Below are 22,367 nucleotides of genomic sequence, written 5' to 3'. Positions count from 1 at the left end.
AACTAAGAAAGTACTCTAAGTGCTACCATAATATATACACAGCTTCCAAAGCTTGCTTCTCAACCTATTTTACACACACACACACACACATACACACACACACACACACCTGTGACAGCAGGGGGATTACAATGCACCTAGTGATAAACAGGTACCTTAAATACAATCATTAAATAACAGTGGGAACCTTGATTTCAACGCTGTTGAAAGAGCAGCAGGCAGGTCACTGTATTCTTAAAATTGAGGACTGTTTTTTGTGGGTTGTGGATGTGCCATGAGCTTTCCCACAATGAAATATCTCTCTTGGACAAGGAAGTTATGGCAATAAACATGAACTGTTTGAAAGAAAATCCAAAGTGATTCTAAAAACAATCCCCTGTTGCTCACTATCCCACTCAGCCTGGAGACTGAAAAGAGGCAAAGGTCCTTACCAGAATGTACTGAGATAATGAGGAAAGGAAAATAGGACAGTAGAGGAGAGTGGATTTCCAAACAAAGGTCGACAGATGTTCACTAAGCTAACTGATGTTTTGTATCTCAGTTAATGTGATAGTACTCAACAAAATGGGAACGTTAGAATGCTGAGGAATATCATTTTGAAAAGGCAGAAGTGATGTTCTTCCATTTTAAGGCAGCCTGGATTCCTTCCCCTTATTCCTAACATCCAAAATTAAAAGCTTGTTTGTGTGAATCCACATGCTTGCACTTTCCCTTTAAGAGATGCCACACAACACTGTCTTGTAAACAACTTAGAGGGAACCAGTGCTCAGCATTGGTTCCAAGAAGTTTGTTCTTCAATGACAAAATGCTTAATGATACCATCTTTAACAATGTGTTGTAGGTAGGCCTCAGTGTCATGTCAGAGACAAGGAAAAATAAAGACTTTATATTCCGGTAGCTGAAAATACACAATGACAAACTGGAAAATACAATAAAGCTAAGCATATTAAAAAAAAAAAAAAACTAATGAGTTTTAAATTGAATAGATAACTTGAGACAAGAAAACTGTTAAATACCATTCCAGAAGAAGCTTTGGATATGTAAAACTTATTTTAGATAATGAGCTGATCATATTCTACTGTTTTATAAAACATTCCTTTGTTAAAAATAAATCAAAACTAAAGCTGTATTAACTGTTTGAGTGGCTCAGGGTCCCCTCTAGAATATGATGGCTGCAATGTACCCACTGCGTTGCTAATGATCCCACATGGATAATGCCATGTAAAAAGTCTTCTTGGAGCTGTGCAGTGATGGTTCTTCAATGCCTCAAAACACACTGACAGTGGAAAATCATGAGGAGAAAATCATCACAAGAAAGGGAAAGAATATAAGTAGGTATTGGTAATTAGAGAAATGTTAATGTTAGTTACAAAAAGCAATAAGGTAAGGAAAGGAGCAAAAAATGTAATGGTGAAAGTCTTAGTTATCATCAAGATCATTAATTCGGACCTTGGTGCCACCAAATGAGGCTGTCAAAAATACTAAGCTACTATTTCCCCATCGTAGTTCATACAGATGATTATTTAAAACAATTTTATAATGATCCATATACAAGTTAAAAAATCTATACTTACTGGAATATGTTTAATTTCACCTGCATTTGAGGATATCTAGGAACAAAGAGAAATGTATTCATTATCCTACTACAAACATCATTTTGCTGATCTATTTATTTTTTCATTAGGAGTTATCCATTTTCTCCCAAATAATGTGTGATTTCATTGACTTGTTATGAATAGAAATAAAATCCATCTATGTTAAAAACAAGAAAAGAATAAGGTGATGATAACAGGCAGCAGAAAGAGTTTGGAGTTCTCATTCTTGCTTTGTGGTCGAGCATTTGGCTCCAATGCCCCTTACTATAAAGGGCTTCATGGTCAAGTATTCTAAATTTCTAAAGGTGAATCCTTGAATTTTGTGTGTTACCAGAGCATTGTGGAGATTTGTACTTATTTTCAAAAATTTGGTTTTCTTTAAATCCAGTGGGTTTAATTCACTTCCAAAAATGAGTGGGAAAATGGATAAAATGAGAAAATACAAATTCAACACTTGGAGGAACCTTTAAATTTCCTAAATTCTTTAAAAATTAGGACATCTAAACTATGAAATACAACTATAAGAGGTGCAAGAACAACAGCATAATGATAATGCCATTGTTTTCAGTTTTTCTTTTTAATATGCCAGGTGCTGTCTTAAGCACTCGACACTCAATAACTACACCAGGTAAGTACTGATGTTATCCCTACCTTACAGTGAGGACCTGGTAACTTACCCAACAGAGCAGGGATTGGAACCTAGAGCCTGCCCTGTTTTCATACACCACATTGCCTCCCCAGAATACACAGAAACACTGGCAGGCTGGCAGGCTGCAATCCACCTGCCAATCACTCACCAGTCAAAGCACTTTGTCCTAATTCTTATTATCCTATTCTGATTGGTCAATGAAAGAGTTGTACTTTTGATCAATTGACATGTTTTTAAGAACATGATGAATTTGTCAACATTCTAAAACCCCATGTGGAAAATTTGAGCTATAAAGGCAAATTTATATATATGGCAAATATTTATATATATTCATAGTTGAGCACAATACCTTTATTTTTATTTATTTATTTTTATGTGGTGCTGAGGATCGAACCCAGCACCTCCCACATGCAAGACTAATGCCATGCTGCTGAGCCATAACCCCACCCCAGCAAAATAGGGCAAATTTAAAGCACTTTAGATATTTTTTCCTTGGTGTTATATAATTAACAATTTACAGACATGATGTGAAATAAAACTTTAGCAAGTGAAGTTTCATCCCACATTCAATTCCATCAAAATCCTGTCATTTCTATCTGCAAAATAAATCTAGGGCCTGATCCATTTTGACCACTTTCTAAGTCTAAGCCAATGTTACTCCTAATCTGAGCTACTACAAACATCTCCGAACTGGACCACCTACTTGCAGCCTTGTTGTCTATATGGCAGCCAAACTGATCCTTTCTAAGTCAGATCACTGCTCTGCTGGACTTCAAACAACCCCTCCCCCTGAACGGAACCCCAGCCGGCTGCTCTCATCTGCTTCAGGATAAAAGACCCTAGATTCCAGGCCACCTTCTAAACCTCATCTCCAACTCCTTTACCCTCCTTCGCTCTCTTCTTGGTACATTCCATCTTGCTACTTCTTACATATGTCAAGTATGTTTTTGCCTCCAGGTCTTTGAACTTGCTGGTCCCTATCCCTGGTGTGACCCCACACATGTAGGTGGCTCACTCCCTTACTTCCTTCAGGTTTTCCTCAATTTCTCTGTGTGAGAGGACTTGCCCACTCATCTTATGTAAAAGAAAACTGTCCCCCAACCAAGCCCAGTTACTTATGCTGCTTTATAGTTTTAGGTAGTACTCATCAGCACCTATAATGGTAGGTGGGGTCTGTGTCCCCACCCTAGATAGTATGTTCCACCAGGAAAACAGGGACTCTGCCTGTTGCATTCACTTCTATATCCCAGTGCCTGGCACATACTAGGTGCACACACAAAAATATCTCCTGAACAAATGAAGGGATAAAGGAAACTAGAAGGTAATGGAGGTCCCCTTCTAAAGTTAATTTCAAATGGTTAATTTTTAATAATATTGAGTTATTAGCCTGATACTCACAAATTCTGCCTTTTCTTCATACACACAATGGCCATTCCTAGAAATGCATTCAGGACAGCATTTTCCATCTAAGTGAATTAATTCTTCTCCCTGTAGAAATAGGATTTGTAGTGGCACACATCAAATTAGCATGTTCAGGTAGCAGTGCTAAATTGTGAGAAGCTGGATGCCCTGACTGCAGTGAGAAACCTTGATACACCCTTTATTTGGTCTCCTTGTGCTGTCTTCCTGTGGAAGGTCCAGTATTGTGGCACCAAGTGCTGCTTCTCTGATGCCTATGCTGTGATCCCCGCGCCCCCCCTCACTGTCCCCCACAACTGCCAATGTATGAGCAGAAGCTCACATGAATACAAAGAATGGCCAAGGTTCCTGTTGCAGTCTTGGAAAGGTGAGTTTCAGGAAAGGATCATGTTGCCTTAAAGACACAAGATTAGAACTTGGGACTCTGGTTTCATCAACAGTGGGCAAATCACAGCAACATGTTTTCCTTGAATACAAAAATCAGATACAGATCTCTTTACACAGAGATGTAGTCTCAGGCATAAACTAATTTTTATTTAGCATTGTGAAACTTGTATTGTTAGCCAACTCACATCTAACTTTTAAAAATTATGAAGAAAAGAAATGCCACACTTAAAAGGTAGATGTTTGACTAATAAAATCTTGTCACTTTAATGCCCCAATATCAATAATTTCAAACTGTGATTTTAATGACAAAATAATAAATGCTTGCTGTTTAAAAATTAAGTAATTCGGAATTCTATGGCTTTAGAAAGTATAATTTCACTGTAGTCCTATCTTTCAGGGAATCAGCTATTAATAATACAAAGTGTAATTTGCCATATGCATACCCTAATATCAAATACTTATAGGGTAGAGAGTATACTTTAAAGAATGTTCTACCTTCTAAAGATACATTTATTTTTGAAAGAATGATATTTCTTTAAATATTTAATATTTAAATTGGGGTCTATATTATATTTAAAAGTACAGAAGCCATATTAAATAAAAACTACATAAACAAAATAATCATAATGACATTTTATATTTGTGAACACTGAACTAAAGATAAATATAAAGAAATAACATTGGTTGTCTTTGGGTCATTGCATGGATTTTTAAGTCTCTTTTCTTCTTTTCTTGAGTCTGTCTTCAAAATTTCCAGCATGAATATATATTATTTCAGCGAAAGAAAATGTGAACTTCCAAAAAAATATAAAAAGACAAGAATGATTATTTCTTTTTATAGTGCCTAAAAAGTTATTTCAAAAAGAAGGGAGTTATGTAGATGACTGTCCATCAAAATTTCATGCCTATCAGAGGCCAGCAGAGAGCAGTGGGTGCTAAAGGGATCAGACATATTTACATATAAATTGTTTTGCAGAAACGCGAAGAATCAGCTGGTAGTGAAGGCATCACTCAGAAACAGATTGAAATTTGCTTTCAAAGTATATAGAGGGGTTTATATGCATGTAATCTAAGTTGCTTAAAACAATACTTTGAAACAAGGGAGCATTAGTGTACCCCTATTAAAAGCAAAACACAGGAGGAGTTCTGGGGTGCCCACCATAACACACAGACAAGAAGGTGGCTACACAGAGCTTTCAACTCTAAGGTAAATACCAAAGGGCCCTGCTCCTGGAGAGCAAGGATTCGGTTTTGGTGAGGTAGTCATTCTAAATAGATTTGCTATTTATAGAAGAAGCCCAGTGGCCCCAAACCACATCAGTTCACTGCAGGGGGGAGGCGAGAGCTGGCTCCAATTAGCATTTGACTTTTGCTGTGAACAAAATTGTTTTGTGAAACAAAACTTTTTCTTTCCTTTTTCAAGAGGATTCTTCTACATAGGTCAGATTGAATCTGCTACTCCTTCCCCACCTTCATCCATCAGATCAAAGTCAAATCTGATTCCATTCATTTACTTTTCCATTGGAAAAGTAAACATTCTTTCGAGGGAATTTTCCTGACATGTAGGCATGCCTACACTCTTCCTTGCATTTCTCTACAAGCTTCATTTCCCCCACTACATCATGCCTCAGATATGAATATAGGTCCTTTAAAAAAAAAAAGGGTAATTTGACTTTATCTGAATTTATGTTCAAAGACTTTATAAAATACAGAAAAATAAATCCATCATATGGTATTTTTCTACCACTGATTTATTTATGTTTCAATGCCGAGGGATTTGATTGGATAACAAAACAAGGATCATATCATTTTTTCCCTATTTTAACAAATAAAAATCATATGCTGGTTTCAATGCTATTCAGAAATATTACTGTTGATAGCAAATGTGATAATGATAATAATGGCAAAGTTGCACAATTTGGCCTCTCCTAGAAGCTTCTGCATCTTTTCCCAGATGTGCTGACACTAACATTTAACCCATCTTTGGTATCCAAGATTAGAAATCAAATGACCTTGATATTTCAGAGAAGGAAGCAGAAAGTGGAGTAGAATTCAATAAAAAATAACAGTAATGCATTTTCACTACTCCCTTGATAGACAGTCATTTCCCCAAGGAGCTCCTAACGCATTTAATTCATATTTTCATTTTCATTATCCTTGGTGGCCCGATATTTCTGTTTATACATCTGACTTCCCCCAAAGCCTGGGAACTCTTTGAAGTTAGAATGTATCTTATTCATCTTTTTATTACCATTGATACATACTAACCAGAAGGTAAGAGTAAGACTCTGTCTCTGTTCAGAGCTCACTGAAAGTAGATGGCTAAAGGATGCTCCCTACTAGGGTCATCTCTTCCTATTTTCCATAAATCTTGGGATCTTAGACAATTTAACTCAGAAAACAATCCAACATCCCCCAGGAGGGCTGCCAAGGGAAGGAAACCTTGCCTCAGCCTGAGAGAGAAAGAAAAGGGCCCTTATTAGGTTTCTTCTCATTTTCATCCAACCATTCTGACTCCCTAACATAAAGAAAAAGAAATGAAAAGGTGTGGGGGGCGGAAAATAAATCCGCAAACTAGCAAGACTCTCTTTACCTAAATGTTTCCACTCTGCCAAGACCAAGAAGTAGGAGGCAGAGTAAAAAATTACCCTGTCAATGACAGCCTTGTTTGAAAGGTTGTTCCTCCTAAGGTTCAGTGCTGTGAAGAGCTGAGAAATGGGGGAGAGGAACTAGAAAGAAAAATGTCTTCACTGACACCCCCTGCTTCAGATCTTTCCAATTTCCCCTCATCTACACAAGTTCACAGCCCTGAGGGAAACTGGCGGGCCGGATGGGAGCGGTCAGGGAGAAGAAGCCGACTTTCAAAGCAATTTGTATTGCCATGGGTCAAAATTGAGTTCAAAGGAAAAAAAAAAAGTAATTTCCTTAAAATACATATCTACAGTCCAAACAGGGGCAGCTTTGTTAGAAGCTTCTAGAAATTCTGCAGACAGCAGAAGTCAATGGAGGTCAGCAGAGTTAATTGTTTATGAGGTCCCCTTTGCTCTCTCTTGAAAACAAAACAAAACTGTTTTCTTTACTTTCCTCATCCACATGAGCAGTCCCCAGGTGCCAGTTCTCCTTTCTGCTAAATGCAGCCAGTGAGGTCTGCAGCAGAAGCCCAGCCCTGGCACACCTGTAGACCCTTGTTTTACAGGCATGATGAGCCAGGCAGGCCACCACCAATGAGGTCCAGCTCTGCTGACCGATAGGCTGATGTCCCATCTCATGTCCTTGCCTTTCATGTCTCTGGCTCAGGGCTTCCAATCTGACCAGATGCACAGAGAGCGGAAAGCTCCAGGGGGCCGTTCCAAGCTAGTCTCAACAAATAGTGACATTCACTCTACACCACAGCATCTTTGTGTTAAAAGGCCCCTTGAAACTTGAGAATCAACCTGACGGTCCCTTCTTTTGCCAAACAGTAAGGAACTGGCGCAGGTCCACCCATCCCGCTGGAAGGAGCTGCTACAGTCCAGAGAGGAATGCCTCTGCTTCTTACCTGGGCACACTCCACCTTGGCACACTCTCCAGTCTGGCAGGATACCTGCCCATGGTCACAGACGCAGAACTCACAGGCTGAACCTTTCCACATTTCATCCTGGTACCGCACAATCCCATTAGATGTGCAGCTTCCGGAGGGAGACACACATTCCTCACAGCATTGCCCATGACGCCGAGCCCTGCTCTGACCCTGAGGAAACAGAGAATGGCATGGGAAGAGCAGTCCTTGGAGGCAGTAAAAAACCCCAGCCGAAGGGCAGAAGGACATCAGACACAGATGTGTACAATACAACTCTCTACTTGACCCAGGGGATACAAGCTCCCTTCCATCTCAATCTTCCTTCCTAGGAAAAAGACCTTTCGTATCTTTATATAACATTCTGCATATTATAAAACTTGCTTCCCTCAAAGGACACACTGCACTAAGAAATGCATTTCTTAAATGACCCAGAATCAAACTTTAAAAAAATCAAGCTACACACTCTCAAATACCTTCTCACATCTCAGGGGTGGGCAGGCCTGTGTGTGACATCTGACCTCACCCTGGTCACAGGTACACATTGTACAGGCATCTTCAGTCCACTGCTCACCATGCTGAGGAATAAAGAAGAAAAGAAAGTGGAACACCAAATGTCACATACACCAAACAGAAACAGACACATAAGATGCCAAAATCTTTCATTATTTTTTTAATGGAGCTAATTGACTGTGTTCCTGAGAAGTGACATAGGTAGGAATGGCTTTTAAGAAAACGTCAGTAATTATCCAAAGGGAACTTTAGATGAATTTTCATTTAACTATACTGATTTCCAGATATGTTGAGGGCCCACTCCAGGTCAGGCACATAGAGACCTCAGCAACACAGAAGAGTAGGAAGGCCCTGTTGGTTGGCTCCCCTGTGGACATTCTTTAGGTCTTCTTTTCCAGGAGATCCACCTCTCACTGTCATACACCCATTTTCTCAGCTTCCCTTGCAGCTAAAGCCAGACATTTCTACCCAAGAAGACCTTATAATTAAGTTTGCTAAGTGGTAGAGGTCAAGGGAGAGGCTACCCTCCTACTCCTTTCTCCACCAATTTGTGCAAAGATCATGTAAGGATGAGCTGCCTGCAAAGAAGCCACCTTGGGGACTTGAGGGGACAAGATGAAGGTAAATGGCAATGTGAAGATATCGCTGAGACCTGAATCATTCAACCCTGCAGTTGGCCTACTCTGGACTTCTTTTTTTTTTAATATTGTTTTTAGTTGTAGATGGACACAATACCTTTATTTATTTATTTTTCTGTGGTGCTGAGGATCAAACCCAGTGCCTCACTTGTGAGGCAAGCGCTCTACCACTGATCTACAGCCCCAACCCCCTCTGGACTTCTTGTTAAATGAGATAACAAAGGTTAAAATTTTAGCCACAGTTAGAGGGGCATTTCTGTTACTTGCAGCCAAAAATGTCATAACAAATACAAATACTGTGACAGATACCTGTTTACAGTAGATAAGAATATCACAAAAGCCGCGTATATGCATGCCTACTGTGTCTGACAGTGCATATTCAGCACATACAGAAGTTATCCCAGTTAGCTTCTTGCATTCATATTTCAAGAGACACTTCTAGAATTTGTGAAACTTTTATTCCCAAATACTTAGTTCCAGATTCTCTACTGACAGCCATAATTCCTGTTTCTGTTTAGCTGTTCCTTGCTTTAGAACAATGTAACATTCTTTTGACTCAGTTAGGCACTTTTAAGACAGAACATTCACACCATCATTCAATCTGTTGAACTCATCTTTATGTAGTACCCACTGTAGGTCAGACACAGGTGTCTAGATTATTCCAAAAGTATCTTCATAGTTGCGGTTTCCACTACTCCCAGTCTCTTGCCTGCTTCTGCTGCTCCCATGTTTCCTCCCAGGGTAGGTGGTGGGGAGGATGTCTCTGAATATCAATGTATAAAATCCAGCCAAAGTCTGCAGACAGACATTCCCAGAGCCTGAAATCTCGGTGTAACCTGATGGTGACCAACGATAGTTCTTTTTTCCCCTTCAAGATGTATGAACAGTAAGTTCACCAAGGTTCACAAACCAGGTACTGCTTGCCAGCACATTCCTTTATATTTCTAATCCCCTTCAACTTAATTTTTTTCATAAAGGCTTTCCATGAAGAGAAGAAGAAAGCCGTTTATGTACTGAGTTACTAATCCTGGCAAAGAGTCAGATGTGAGGGCGGGAGGCATGGTGGTTGGCGGGTGCAGGGTAGATGTGTGAGAATGCGTGTCAAAACACCTACATACATGGGTATCAAAGCTTACCTTGTGTACTTGGCCAGCTACAGAGCAGGACTGTGCAGAGCACTGGGGACAGCAATTTCCAGGTTCTCGGACTATAATTTCATCCTTAACACCAAAAGAAAGAAAAATCCATCAAAAGGAGATACTAATAAAATCCACAATGATAGGAAGATTTCACTCACAGCCAATTCAACCATGTGCCTCAGCATCCATTATAGCATTTTCCTCTCATTTAGCACTTATTAGTCACCTGGGGCTCTGATAGGAATTAGCACTTCCAAGGTCAGTGTGATCTTTAAAAAGTTTATATATGCCTCAAGTCCTGTTCCCTTCTAAGAACAAATAAGAACAAAAATAACAATGGCACTTGGTTTTCTTCTAGGCACTGTTGTAAGTGCTTTACATGACCCTATGAAGTAGATGTTCTTATTCCTTCTTCACAAATGAGAATAGTAAGGAACAGAAAGGTTGTGTGACTTGCCCAAAGTTATACAGCTGACCTAGTAATGGCATATAGTTGGAACAGAATTTAGAGCTCAACCTTGCCAACATTTAAGGGAACTCATAGTTTTCCTAAGTGACCTCTAAACTCAAAAGTAGAGGTATCCATTCCTTGATCAGCTACTTCACCATTCTTTGGCATCTGTATATAAATCCACATATTAATATATATGTGCATTAGGAAGGTCCTTAACATGAGCAAGAATTGGTCCTACTTCTAGAAATCTGAGAATAGATGAGTGCAGAGCAATGTGGGGAAGAGAGTTTCAACCCCCAAAGAACCCACCCCACAGTACACTATCCCTATATTCTCACCTGGATTACCCTGCCCCAGAACATCAGACCATTTGTCTCTTCTGCCCTAAAAGAATTTTCATAGTAAGCATTTTCTCATTAATACAAAAGAGTCATTTACTTGCTCTGAATTATCACTATAGCCTTCTTCTCTTGCAGGAAGGTAGACTTGCTAAAAGTAGGAGAAGAGGAGGGAGGACAAACCAGAAGTAGTAGGTCTTAGACAGAAGATACATCCAGAACAGCTGACTTCACTTTCTCTTATGAGAAGCAGAAGCTGAGACTCATATACTATCAGTTACTTGTGTACACATTTTGCCAGAACAGGAAAGCCAGTACACTTGGGATGGAGGAGAGGTCACAAAACCTTAATTTTTCAAGGAAAATTCCAGTCATACCTCAGTAGTCCTTTAACCCAGTTATATATAATCAGATGGACTCATGCATTACTACCTAATAGGGATTTATTTCAAATGCCTCAACCACTAGATTTAAACCAACAACTATTTTTTGTTGTTTTAAGGTAGTTTATTTTTGTATTATTCTATACAAAAAGCAATTTGACCACTGATGTTTAATAGAGGATGTGAAAGCTGAACAGGCACTGAAATAATTGAGCATTTCTTGACTTCAGATAACATTTTTTTCAACTTGATGGGATTTTGGTAAGGAAGTAAAATAAAAGTATTTTGATGTCATACTTTATTTAGTAATTTTATTGCAGTAAAAAAAATGAACAAAGCCTTCTACAATGTTAGACAAACAGGAAACAAATGTCATGATTATAAATTTTGAATAGGCTTACAGTTAGTATTGATCCATCTTTATCAACTTGGAATAGACACAATTACAGTCACGATTTTCTAACAGTACACTTTTGTAGCTATCATACACTTTAATACTTTTTTTAGCCTACCTACATGTGCCCTTCCAAATGTATAGTCGAATGCAGCAAACTATGGACTCTGGGTCAAATCTAGCTCATCACCTGTTTTTGCAAATGATGTTTTCTTTTAAGTTTTAACATCCATCCATTTATATAAGTTCTATGGTTTTGTGTTACAATTGTGGAACTAAGTAGTTATTCCAACTTGATAGTACTCAAAACTGAAAATATTCAATATCTGATTCTTCACCGAAAATGTTTGCTCCAAATCTAATATCATACTAATATGAATTCTCACAAGGGCTCAATACAAAAAAATATAACTAATGCCATTAAAATTTGAGATGGGACTACCATCGAGGATATATTCAATTATGGTTTTTAATACTCCTTAAAAATAATTATGATAGAGAAATTTATAGTGTGCTCAGAATGATAGTTCTTGACCAAATATCTTACTATAGTGATTAAGAAAATATAGAAAGAAATGAAAACTCCATCACCAAGAACTCATAGTCATCCTCCTGCCCTTGCCAAGAAAAACCTGTAGGTGTTGTATGGCATTTTTTTTTTTTTTTGACTGAGCAATTCAGAGTACAAATAAGAAACATCAGCTGGGCATGGCAGCACATGCCTGGAATTCCAGAAGCTCAGGAGACTGAGGCAGGAGGATCAAAGCCAGCCTCAGCAAAAGCAAAGCAGTAAGCAACTTAGTGAGATCCTGTCTCTACATAAAACACAAAATAGGGCTGGGGATGTGGCTCAGTGGTCAAGTGCCCCTGAGTTCAATCCCTGCAATAAATAAATAAATAGCATCATCTCTTCTCAACTTTTTGCCTTTCTAGGCCTTCATTCCTCCACTGTGTGCTATTTGAGGCAGTCAGTGCCAACTCTGGCTTTTCACTTCCCTCAATATCTTTTCACATCTAGTCCAAGCCCAAGAACAATAAAACGAGTGGGAAGCATGTATGTTGGGGAAGTAGGGGGCGGAGGGTGCCCCAAATGTAAAGAAGTACAATCACAGAGAAATAAAGGGCGGGGGGGCTGAGGCAGGAGGATTGAGAGGGAAAACCTGTCAGACCCTTGGACTGAGCGATGCATATTTTCTAGTTTCTGGCTATGGATCCAAGAAAGGGAATGAGCTAAGGACAGTCTACTTTGCCTTGTACTTTTAAGCAATGGACAGATTCCTCTTGATCAAAACTGTGTAGACAGGACTTTTCATTTCTTTCTATATTTTCTAAGTCACTAGGAGGAAGGGATGAATGAGCTGTAGCGAAGGGGAAATATCTTCCCTCTACTCATTTTGGATTCATGATTAAGGCTCCTATAACAAAAAAACCGATTAACAAGGGAAAATCATCCCACTTTATTTAACATAAGGTTTACCTGATATAGGAAACTTCATAAGGAAATAACCTTCATAAGAAAATAACCTCTTTTTTTTCAACAGTAGGTTTGATGAAGAATAGACAGTCATGGAGAAATATAACAGGGCAAAGAGTATGACTAAATAGTAATAACCAAGAAAATGCAACAAGGCCTGTTGAGATTATTCTGTCTGTAGCGACAAAGATGATCCTTTCTCCATGAGCAGGGCGGGTACCTCTCACCTGAGGGCCTTACAACCTGCTTCAGGGGAAGGTCAGAAAATCCTTTCCAGGTTTTATGGCCTGCTTTAGGGGAGAAGAATAGGGAAAAGGTCAAAGTAACCTTTAAGTTTCTGCCATTTTCTCAAATTCCTTCATCTTAAAATATTCAGGATGCCAAGCTGCCATATTTGTGGATACCATGACCTAAACCCCATCAAGAGAAAGGAGTAACTCTGAAGATGCAGATAAAGAACAGACTTCTGAACACTACTACAGGATCTAAAAGGAAACACTTCAGAGCCATTTTGTAAGTGGAGTAAGATGTAGAAATATACAGTCTGTTAGCAAACAGAAGCAGGAAGCAATAAAAGAAAGACCACATTGAGGAAGAATTAAAAGAAAAATGTGTAAAGCAAATGTGTCAAGTTAAAAATCAATACTGGAGATAATAAATATAAACTTGAGAAATTCTCCCCATATGCTAAGGAAAGACACAAAGTAAAAAATGATGAGAGAACATGATTGATAAAGAGGAGGAGGTGGTAAAACAACTAAGAGTCATAGATGTTTCTGGAAAAAAAAATGAGAGTAATTAGAACAGATGTCATTCATCCATATCAAACTGAAAAAACACATTTCAAAAACTGGAACACAGTCTGACAGGTTCTGTAGGCAAAGTATGTGAAAAGACATTCCTAGGGATCTTGCTTGACCCTGCGGTAGCTATCTTGGTCCTCACTGCCATTTTGACCACCAGGTGACCCTGGCACACATCCCAATCCCCATAGTCCTTAAGATATTTGTCAATATCAACTGGAGGCAAAACTCTTTTCATGGTTATCTGTCAACTGCCACAGAACATCCATGGTGTGCCGGCCACTGATGGCTGGGCTTCTTAACTGACACTGGACTGTGAAGAGGTTTGGAGAAAGGCCAGGTGCATTCTGGTTGACTGTGGCCCACACTTGTCTAGCTTAGCATATGAACACCTTTCCACTTCCTGTTCTGGGTGTGGGGATTCCCCCGTCTTGTAACTGCCCTAGATACACTTCTATCTGTAAGTCAGCAATACATTTTACCTTGTGAAACCCTGGATTTGTCCACATCCTTCTACCCCACCCCCACCCCAGTGACATGGCACCTTCTATCTTTGGCTGTTAGTTCTCACATATGGGATTGGGTTTTTCTGAAATAGTACTTCATCTAGAACTATCTTGAAATATGTTTTAATTATAAAGAAACATCCTATAAGGATACAACAGAGTAAAACTAGCTTCTTATAATGGAATAGGAAGGAGACAGATCTCAGACTTCTCTCTGAAGCTAAATTCTGAAATTGAATGTAAAGGAGTCTATAAAGTCTATAAAGGACAGCTGTAGACTATAGCCCCTACAGCTGTCCTTCATGCATACAGGCAATGAGAAATAATTGTTAAATACTTAGAGAATCAAAAGATTCACCAATCATCTCTTTCTTAAAAACATATCCAAAGATGAAGTTCGAACTACTCAGATAATCAATATTAGGAATAGGGAAAATGTGGTATTAATAAGACTAGTAGAAATATCATTAGAAACAGCTCTCAGTAGTTTGAACAGATCATTTTAGTGAGACTACAAAAATGTGAAGATTTATGGCTCAGTTCACAAGGCATCTGGACAAAAGTTGAAAGCCTGCAATATCAGTATGAATTTAATCCCTCATTAAGGGAATAACCCTTATGTGAACATAAGGAATTTCTTCTTTTGTTAGGGATTATCACCAACTTTTAGAATGTAATTATAACCGTGCAAATAAACATCCGCATTTTCCTTTAAAAAGACTAAAATGAATTACCACAAAAATAAATCTGTCCTAGTCTTTTTGAATGGAGGAAATATGGGTGATCATTTTCTTTCTGGTTTCCCAACTTTCCTTAATGAATATACATCCCTTTTATAATTATAAAACGCCAAAACCATTATAGTAAAAATCATGGCAATCCCTGAAGACAGGTAGAGTATTTTTCCAGAGCATAAGCCCTGAGAAATAACATTTCTACTGGAAAACTAGTGTTTTCCTTATATTTAATGAACTCATGCATACAAAATACTTGCAATCATGCTCATTGATGTTAGCAAATATTGTGATGATTATTATATGTAAGTGCTGGTAACTCCTCATTTAGGAAGGCAAGATAGCATAATGGTTAGAAATAGGAGTCAACATGGTTTTCTGAGGTTGTAATGTACAAGTGCAAAGGAGAGAAGTGCTGTCACTTCCTAAATGCGGGACCTTGAGCAAGTCACTTGCTCCCTCCCAAATCTTAGTTTTATCAAATATAAAATGAGGATGATAATAAAAGCTCCTGCCTTATGAGCTATAATGAAAATTACACAGCTCTTAAATATCAATGGCTGGTATATATAAATTACCCAAAGTGTGCTGGTGGTGCTAATGGTGGTTGTGATAGTAGTGGTGGGGTGATGTGCTACATCAGTAACACCAATTCTATAGTATCCCTTTATATCATCGGAACATTCAACATTTAATAGCAACATTAAATCAAGAAAAGTGGTTCTAAGTGATCTGACAGTTGAATTTTTTTAAATGTCATGGTAAAAACACAGACTTCATGCAAGAGTGATTGAAATCAATCTATCCCCAATTCTTCAGAGGGCCTGTATATCAATTAGCTCTAAAGTATGATACCAAATTTTGTCATCTCACATTATCATATTGATGCGAACTGTAAGTGAATACTATGCATGAAGCAAGAGCTTATGTTTAATGTTTCTTAAAATGAGAAATAGTAATATATCTGCCCCCACCAAATAGGCAGTATGTGGTTGAGATTTTGAAGAATTAAGGCAGAAAGTCCTCCATGGGGTGTTTCCTCCATTACTCTTCCCACCTCACTTATTGAAATGGTGGCAAATTGCTTCATGACCCTTCTTACACAAGAGCACTACACCCCAAATATGCTATCAAAGAGCCATGATGTGACAGTATCCTCCATATATAAGAGCAGAAGAGGGAGATACTATGCAACTCGACCAGTGGCTCATTTGTAATCTTAAAGCTGGGACAAGACCTGGTGATGAATTGGGAGATGAGAGTGATCAGGGAGCTGGTATAGTGTGGGCAATACAATCTAGTCCTGCAATTAGATACGTTTTTCCCTCCACTTGACATTTAGCATTTCATATCTAATTGCCTTTTGTCTGCCTTTAAAAATATTGCCCAATTGTCACAAGATGCCATGTTATTGATTTTGTTTTATTTGACACAAAGTACTGCTCTGTATCAACTGAATGTTGGCTTCCAGCTTTTTCTTAGATCAAAAATGAACAATTTTCGACTGGAGGCAAAACTCTTTTCATGGTTATCTGTCAACTGCCACAGAACATCCATAGAAGCCTCTGGAAGAGCAAAAAAAAAAAAAAAAAATCCTATAAAATACCATGTATATCACATTTGTTTTCAATTGATTTTTCTCTTCCAAATTTGTGTGAAGTGCCTAACGTTTTGAAAATCAGACCAGCTTTAAATGAAGAACAGTATCCCACTCTCTTAAATACCTCCAGAGAAAATCCTTCGATAATCTGAATCATTATCCTGTAAGAATTAAATCATGTACATCTGGATAATCATGCTCAAAGACATGTATGTGTCTTTAAAAAGCAGACTACACCTATACACTGAAAAACAATAACAAACCTGATTGTGTTACCAAATTTTCCAGATGTTTAGCTTGACATTGTTGGAACATCTGTAATTCAAGCTGGAGGCTTCCTTGTGTGTACCCTCAAGGCTCAATTTCATTATGTAACAATTAGCCTAAATGACTGGTAATTAGACCTATCTGTAGCTTCTAAGGGGAAAAGAAATGTCTTGGAGGGAGTCTCCAAAAGTATAAGGAAAACAAAGCAATTCTTGCTTCTTGTCTCTAGTGCTCTGGAGGCTGCCTGACATAATCTCAGAAGAGACTCCAAGGTTTTAAACAGGAAGTTAACAGCCTGGACAAATCCACCCAGAAGTATCTCCTTTACCTGGTTACAAAACAGAGGCTGGCACTGAGCCGCGAAGCACTGCACGACTCCATTTCTGCACACACACTTGGCACACTGGCTCAGCCTCCAGTCCTCCCCATCCTCAAACACACGGCCTTCAAAGGAACAGGGTTCTGGAAGGTCGAAGGAGTCAGCATTAGTGGAAGAACTGTGTGTGCTAATCTCAGGGCTAACTGCACAGGTGAGCACTATGGTCTGGTTCAGGGTGAACAGCAGGAGGCTCTTGGGACTTAAAGCTCTGCAGTCACTGCTACCTTGAAATCTCTTAGTCTGTGTTTTGTAAGGGAAGGAGGGGACATGATGCCTCAGCCCATGCATGGTCCCACCTCCTACTGGCTTCCTGGGTTGGGCTCTCAGCTGCCTGGACCCCAACCCCAGCCCAATGAAGACTTCCCCCCTCCAGTGGGGACTGTGGTGTGGGTTCCAGGAAGCTGCATGTGCCCTATGCACCAAGTCATAGGATGGGGCCCAGGGTGCCTAGGAGAGTCTTCACTCACCAATCAAGTATCCCCAGGCCCCAAGGAGTACAACATTAAATAGCAAATAAAAAACATGGCAGATGGAAAGAGAGAGAGAGACCTGGAGACCACAGAGGCAAAGAAAAAGCATTTCTCTCTGCTTTTTAAATAAAGGAGTCTGGAATTTTATAAATTAGATAGTGGGGGCTGGGTGATCCTCCAATTTCTCAAGGAAAAAAATGCTTCCAATGTCTTTCTCATGGAGGGCCCATGAGAAAGCCTCTTAAGACCTAAGAGAGAATCCCACAAATTCAGACAGCACCTTCCCCTACCACTGGACTTTGTTGTTCATGCATTTTCACTTGCTGGGTCACTTGGCCCCAAAACCACTGCTGATCCTTTTCTGGCGGGTAATGACTGAAATGCTCAGGCAAGCATTCTACTCATCATTTCCTGAGCACACTTTTTAATACTTGGAACAGTTCTCCAGAGAAATGGGTTGCCAAGTATAGAACAAGTGGTATGGGAAAGAAATCAGGGATCTTTTTAAAGTGAAAGGGCAAGAACAGAGTATAGGCTGCAGATGCTATTGAATAAAAGAGGTATTCCAGCTATTATAAGTCACAAGAAGGCATCATGCAGCAACGACAATAATTTATGTTTATCATAAAGCCTATTCTATTTAGTCGTATAAATGGAAGGGACATGTTACTTTAGTACAATAAAAGAGGTACATGGACCAAGCACAGATTCTAAGGAGAGGGCCTGGAGTCTGACCTTGGCTTGCTGAACAAAAGTTGGATGCCTCAGTTTGTAACAGGATTAATCCCTTCAGTGAGGATGCAACAAAGGGTAACAAAAAACTTCTTTTTGTTGAGAATGCCTGAGAGAAAGATATTGTCATCTCAAAGGCCAGTTGACAGAATTAGTGCTAGCAATACGATATGGAGAAGAGATTTGGTTGTTCTCTCCACCAAGGGGCAGGAGGAACTATGTTGGCCTTGTGGACTCATATCAAAAGTTGTCTCCCTCCTCCCTTTTCCTCTTGGGGGCTGTAAAAGCAGGGTGATGCATCTGGCCAAGGCAAAATCAATCAATCAATCAATCAATCAGAGACTAGCAGAATCCTAAACTGGGAATGGAATTTAAGGATTTTTTGTTCCCATCTCACTCTCTGACACCTCTCTCCCTATCAAGTGTAAGGTTACAACTGGGTTCCAATAAGGCATGAGTTAGAGATTTTTGAGCCACACAGGACAAGGAGACAAGAGTCTGGGTGCCACCATATAACCTCAAAGGCAAAGGTTCCTTTCCACAAGCCCATACTCACTCCCAGGGCCCACGCAGACTGGGCAGCAGCTCCCTTCAGGGATGAATTCCAGCTCCTGGGGTCCACATGACAAGCGTGGGCATGGCTGGGGGGTGCACCTTACTTCCCCATGAGTGCAAGAGCACACACTACATGGGGAAGAGGCCCACTCTGTTCCATGCTGTGAATCAAGGGAGAAAAGAAGAATCAGAAGGTTAGTTCCAGAATATAAGCCTCATTAGCCAAACAGAAACAAACCTTCCCTTATACAAACTGAGGATGAAGCTCAGGAAAGGTGGAAGAAGGCTTGAAAAATTGAGACCAAGGTTTGCAATTTTTCAAGTTGGAGACCAGTTTAAATATAGACTTTTGTTCTATTATCACTAAGATTTTATATTTGAAAGTTTCAGAAAAACATAAAAAGAAAATAAAAATGACCTGAATCTCATCATTAAAAAATTCTATAAAACCCCAAGTAAAATATACACACTTTTGTGTGTGTGTGTGTGTGTGTGTGTGTGTGTGATGGTTCTGTCACTTTTTTTTTTTTTTTTTAAAGATGGGATCTCACTATGTTTTCCACTCTGGTCTCAAATTCTTGGGTTCAATCAATCCTCCTGCCTCAGCCTCTCAAGTATCTGGAACTACATGCATACTCCACCACACCCTGCCTATCTTGTTTATGGTTTTTTTGATGGTATTGGAGATTGAACCCACAACCTCACAAATGCTAAGCACATGCTTTACCAGTGAGCTATATCCACAGTAATTTTCAATAGCTCTTGCTCTTTTTCATTTCTTTAACTTTATTTTTCATCCATATTTATCTCCCCCTCCTATTCCAATGACCTTATAATCTTGGGGAAGGTGTGATAGTCAAGAAGAGGTTCCTGCTCCATCCAGTTCTCCCACAAACCATACAGAAGAGACACTCCCAGTGAATGTGTCTATCCACACATGCAGAATGCTCCTAAGTCACTTAATGCTGGAATACCATGCTCTCAAAGCATTTTGTCCGGGATCTAAGAGATCCAGGTTTTGAGCTGTCCTGTGATACTACTAAGTGCCTAAAGTATCTAGAGGAGTCACTGTCGATGTGATGCAGAATAAACCAGCATGTAAAAAGCTACACCCATGCCACTAATTAGGGAAATAGCTGCCAAAGTATATATTCTTGTCTGCAGAATGGAATACTGGTGGCCTTTCCCGAGATAGAGGAAAAAAGTAGTTTAATGAACTTTTCCACCTGCAATGTTTTCTGAAACCACTCTCCTTTGTCTCACAGGTAGCATCTGACTAATATCCAATTCAGCACAAATCATATATGGACTTTTATTAAAATATCACACATTCTAGACATTCCATCACCTAAATACAATCTGGGATTTACAACTACAAGTGTCATTGAGAAACATGAAAATAATTATCCTCTTGCGTCCCTTCAATCTAGCATCCAGAATAGTTTTTCATTTTTCTCAAACGCAAAGCAGCCATCTTACCTGAACAAGTCAGTATTCTTTTATTCTGCAAATTGTTGCCAGGTTGCAAGCAATGCCAAATCTAATGTTATAAAATTATTAGAAACCTGGGTATTATTGTAACAATAATAGTAACAGGTAGTTGTGATCATCCAATGATTTGGGAACCCAGCCCTCATCTTACTATCATAATTATTCTCCTCTCGAGAGACTTACTGGGAGTGCAAAAGGAAAATAATGCATGTGAACTCTCTCAGAAACCAAGGATTTCCTTGACCACCTGCAAATTTTCAGGTTAATTCAACCCTTTCTGCCTTGGGAACAGGGGTAAGTGGCTTAATTTTCATTAATCTCAGCTTCCTTGACTATAAAAATGAAATGGTAGGATTTCCCCTTCCTTTGTTTCCTACAAAGTTTCAATGAGGAAGACTGTCAGAGAGCTGCAAGGGATGGGCAAGCACAGGCACTCACTCAAAATACAGTCAAGGCTGCCAGGGGAGTCGTTGGCCAAAGAGCACAAATATGCAGTTACAAGATGAATGAGTTTTGGCATACGTAATAACAGATACATTAATTTGTAGTATCATTAAACAATGTGTATGTGTATCGAATCATCACACAGGATGTGTGATCCATTTTTATTTGTCAATTAAATATTCAAAAATAAAAAAGAAGTTGCTCAATCATCTCCCCTCTTTCTACTGCATGAGTTCAGGGTCTTCCTCTTGTTTTTATTCTTTTGTGCTGATTATGAGTAGTGGGGATAGACATGGATACAAAGGCCAAGTCATCTCCCATCAATTTTTACTTCTGCTATGATTATATATAAAACTTCAAATTTAGCACAGCATATAAATACTCAAGTTCACAAATTATAGGCTAATAAAAAACAAAGTGCCACTGACCTTTGACATTTATACATAGAAAATCCTAAGTATAAAACAAAGGAAAAACTTGTAAAATAAAACTTAATAGGCTCTAATAAATTAAAATTTTTAAATCTGTCAAAAAACATAAACAAATGAAAAGCCAATGATAAGCTGATTTAAAAAAATTAACCATAATATATAAAAGCACTTACAAGCAATAAGAATATTCCCAATAATGCCAAAAAGCTTATGAATGTTCAACTTTATGAATTACACATAAATAGTAATTAAAATAAAAACTGGATGATATTTTATAAAATCAGATATGGGAGGAGCTTTAAATTCATAGTATCTAGTGCAGGTGAAGCTGCAGTGAAATGGGATTTGCCTGAAGAGACCTGTCTTACTATAGCACCTGGAATATGTATGCAGGTAGGCCTCAGCCAGGTGGTTACACTAGAAAGGAGGCTGCCGCAATCTGGCTGGGCACAATTCAGAAGCCACTTGTCAAAAGAAACAAACTTTATTTTTAGCACACACCAAACCACACAGCTCTTCAGGAAAACCCTCAGAGCCCAACTGCCATCACTGGCTTCCCACAAGCCTCTCAACCTCCCCGACTCCTCCTGCTCTTGAGGCCGATTGGCTGGGTCGAGTGGGCGGAGCCAAAAAAAGTCCCCCAATGAGCAGCTCTGTGGTCTGAAAGGGCAGGGAAACAGTCCAATGAGCATCACCGCAGAGGAGCCAATCAGTTAGCAGCTAGAAGTTTGCTGGGGCCACTGTGAGCCAATCATCAGCTGGCAGCTGGAAGTTTGCTGGCAGCTGGAAGTTTGCTGGGGCCCCTTTGGCTGTGGCTCTCAACGGGAGGCTGCATGGTCTGTGTGATGCCCACTGGGCCCGTGGCTAGATGCAGACATTTAAAATGGAATGTTAATGATGACAGGCATCACAGCTTCAACACCCAAAGTCTTTAGTGCTTCAACCTACAAATTTTGCTTTTTAAGTTATCTGAACAAAATGATCAACAATACACAAAGAAAGGCTTACATACAAGG

General features: G+C 39.2%; 1 protein-coding gene across 1 annotated transcript in view; it reads right to left on the bottom strand.

Annotated features, from left to right (window-relative positions):
• Nucleotides 1-22,367, bottom strand: part of Fras1 (Fraser extracellular matrix complex subunit 1) — a 424,900-nt gene that overhangs the window by 234,239 nt on the left and 168,294 nt on the right. Inside the window, exons 5-11 of the mRNA XM_076864881.2 lie at nt 18,987-19,146; nt 17,178-17,311; nt 9,894-9,977; nt 8,083-8,184; nt 7,589-7,780; nt 3,643-3,732; nt 1,575-1,610 (exon numbers count right to left, since the gene is read on the bottom strand). Of these exons, the coding sequence (XP_076720996.2) occupies nt 1,575-1,610; nt 3,643-3,732; nt 7,589-7,780; nt 8,083-8,184; nt 9,894-9,977; nt 17,178-17,311; nt 18,987-19,146 (798 nt within the window). The remainder of the gene's footprint in view (nt 1-1,574; nt 1,611-3,642; nt 3,733-7,588; nt 7,781-8,082; nt 8,185-9,893; nt 9,978-17,177; nt 17,312-18,986; nt 19,147-22,367) is intronic.

The sequence above is a fragment of the Callospermophilus lateralis genome, chromosome 8 (genome assembly GCF_048772815.1).
Source record: "Callospermophilus lateralis isolate mCalLat2 chromosome 8, mCalLat2.hap1, whole genome shotgun sequence".
Taxonomy (NCBI): domain Eukaryota; kingdom Metazoa; phylum Chordata; class Mammalia; order Rodentia; family Sciuridae; genus Callospermophilus; species Callospermophilus lateralis.
This window is presented reverse-complemented; position numbering and strand designations above follow the sequence as displayed.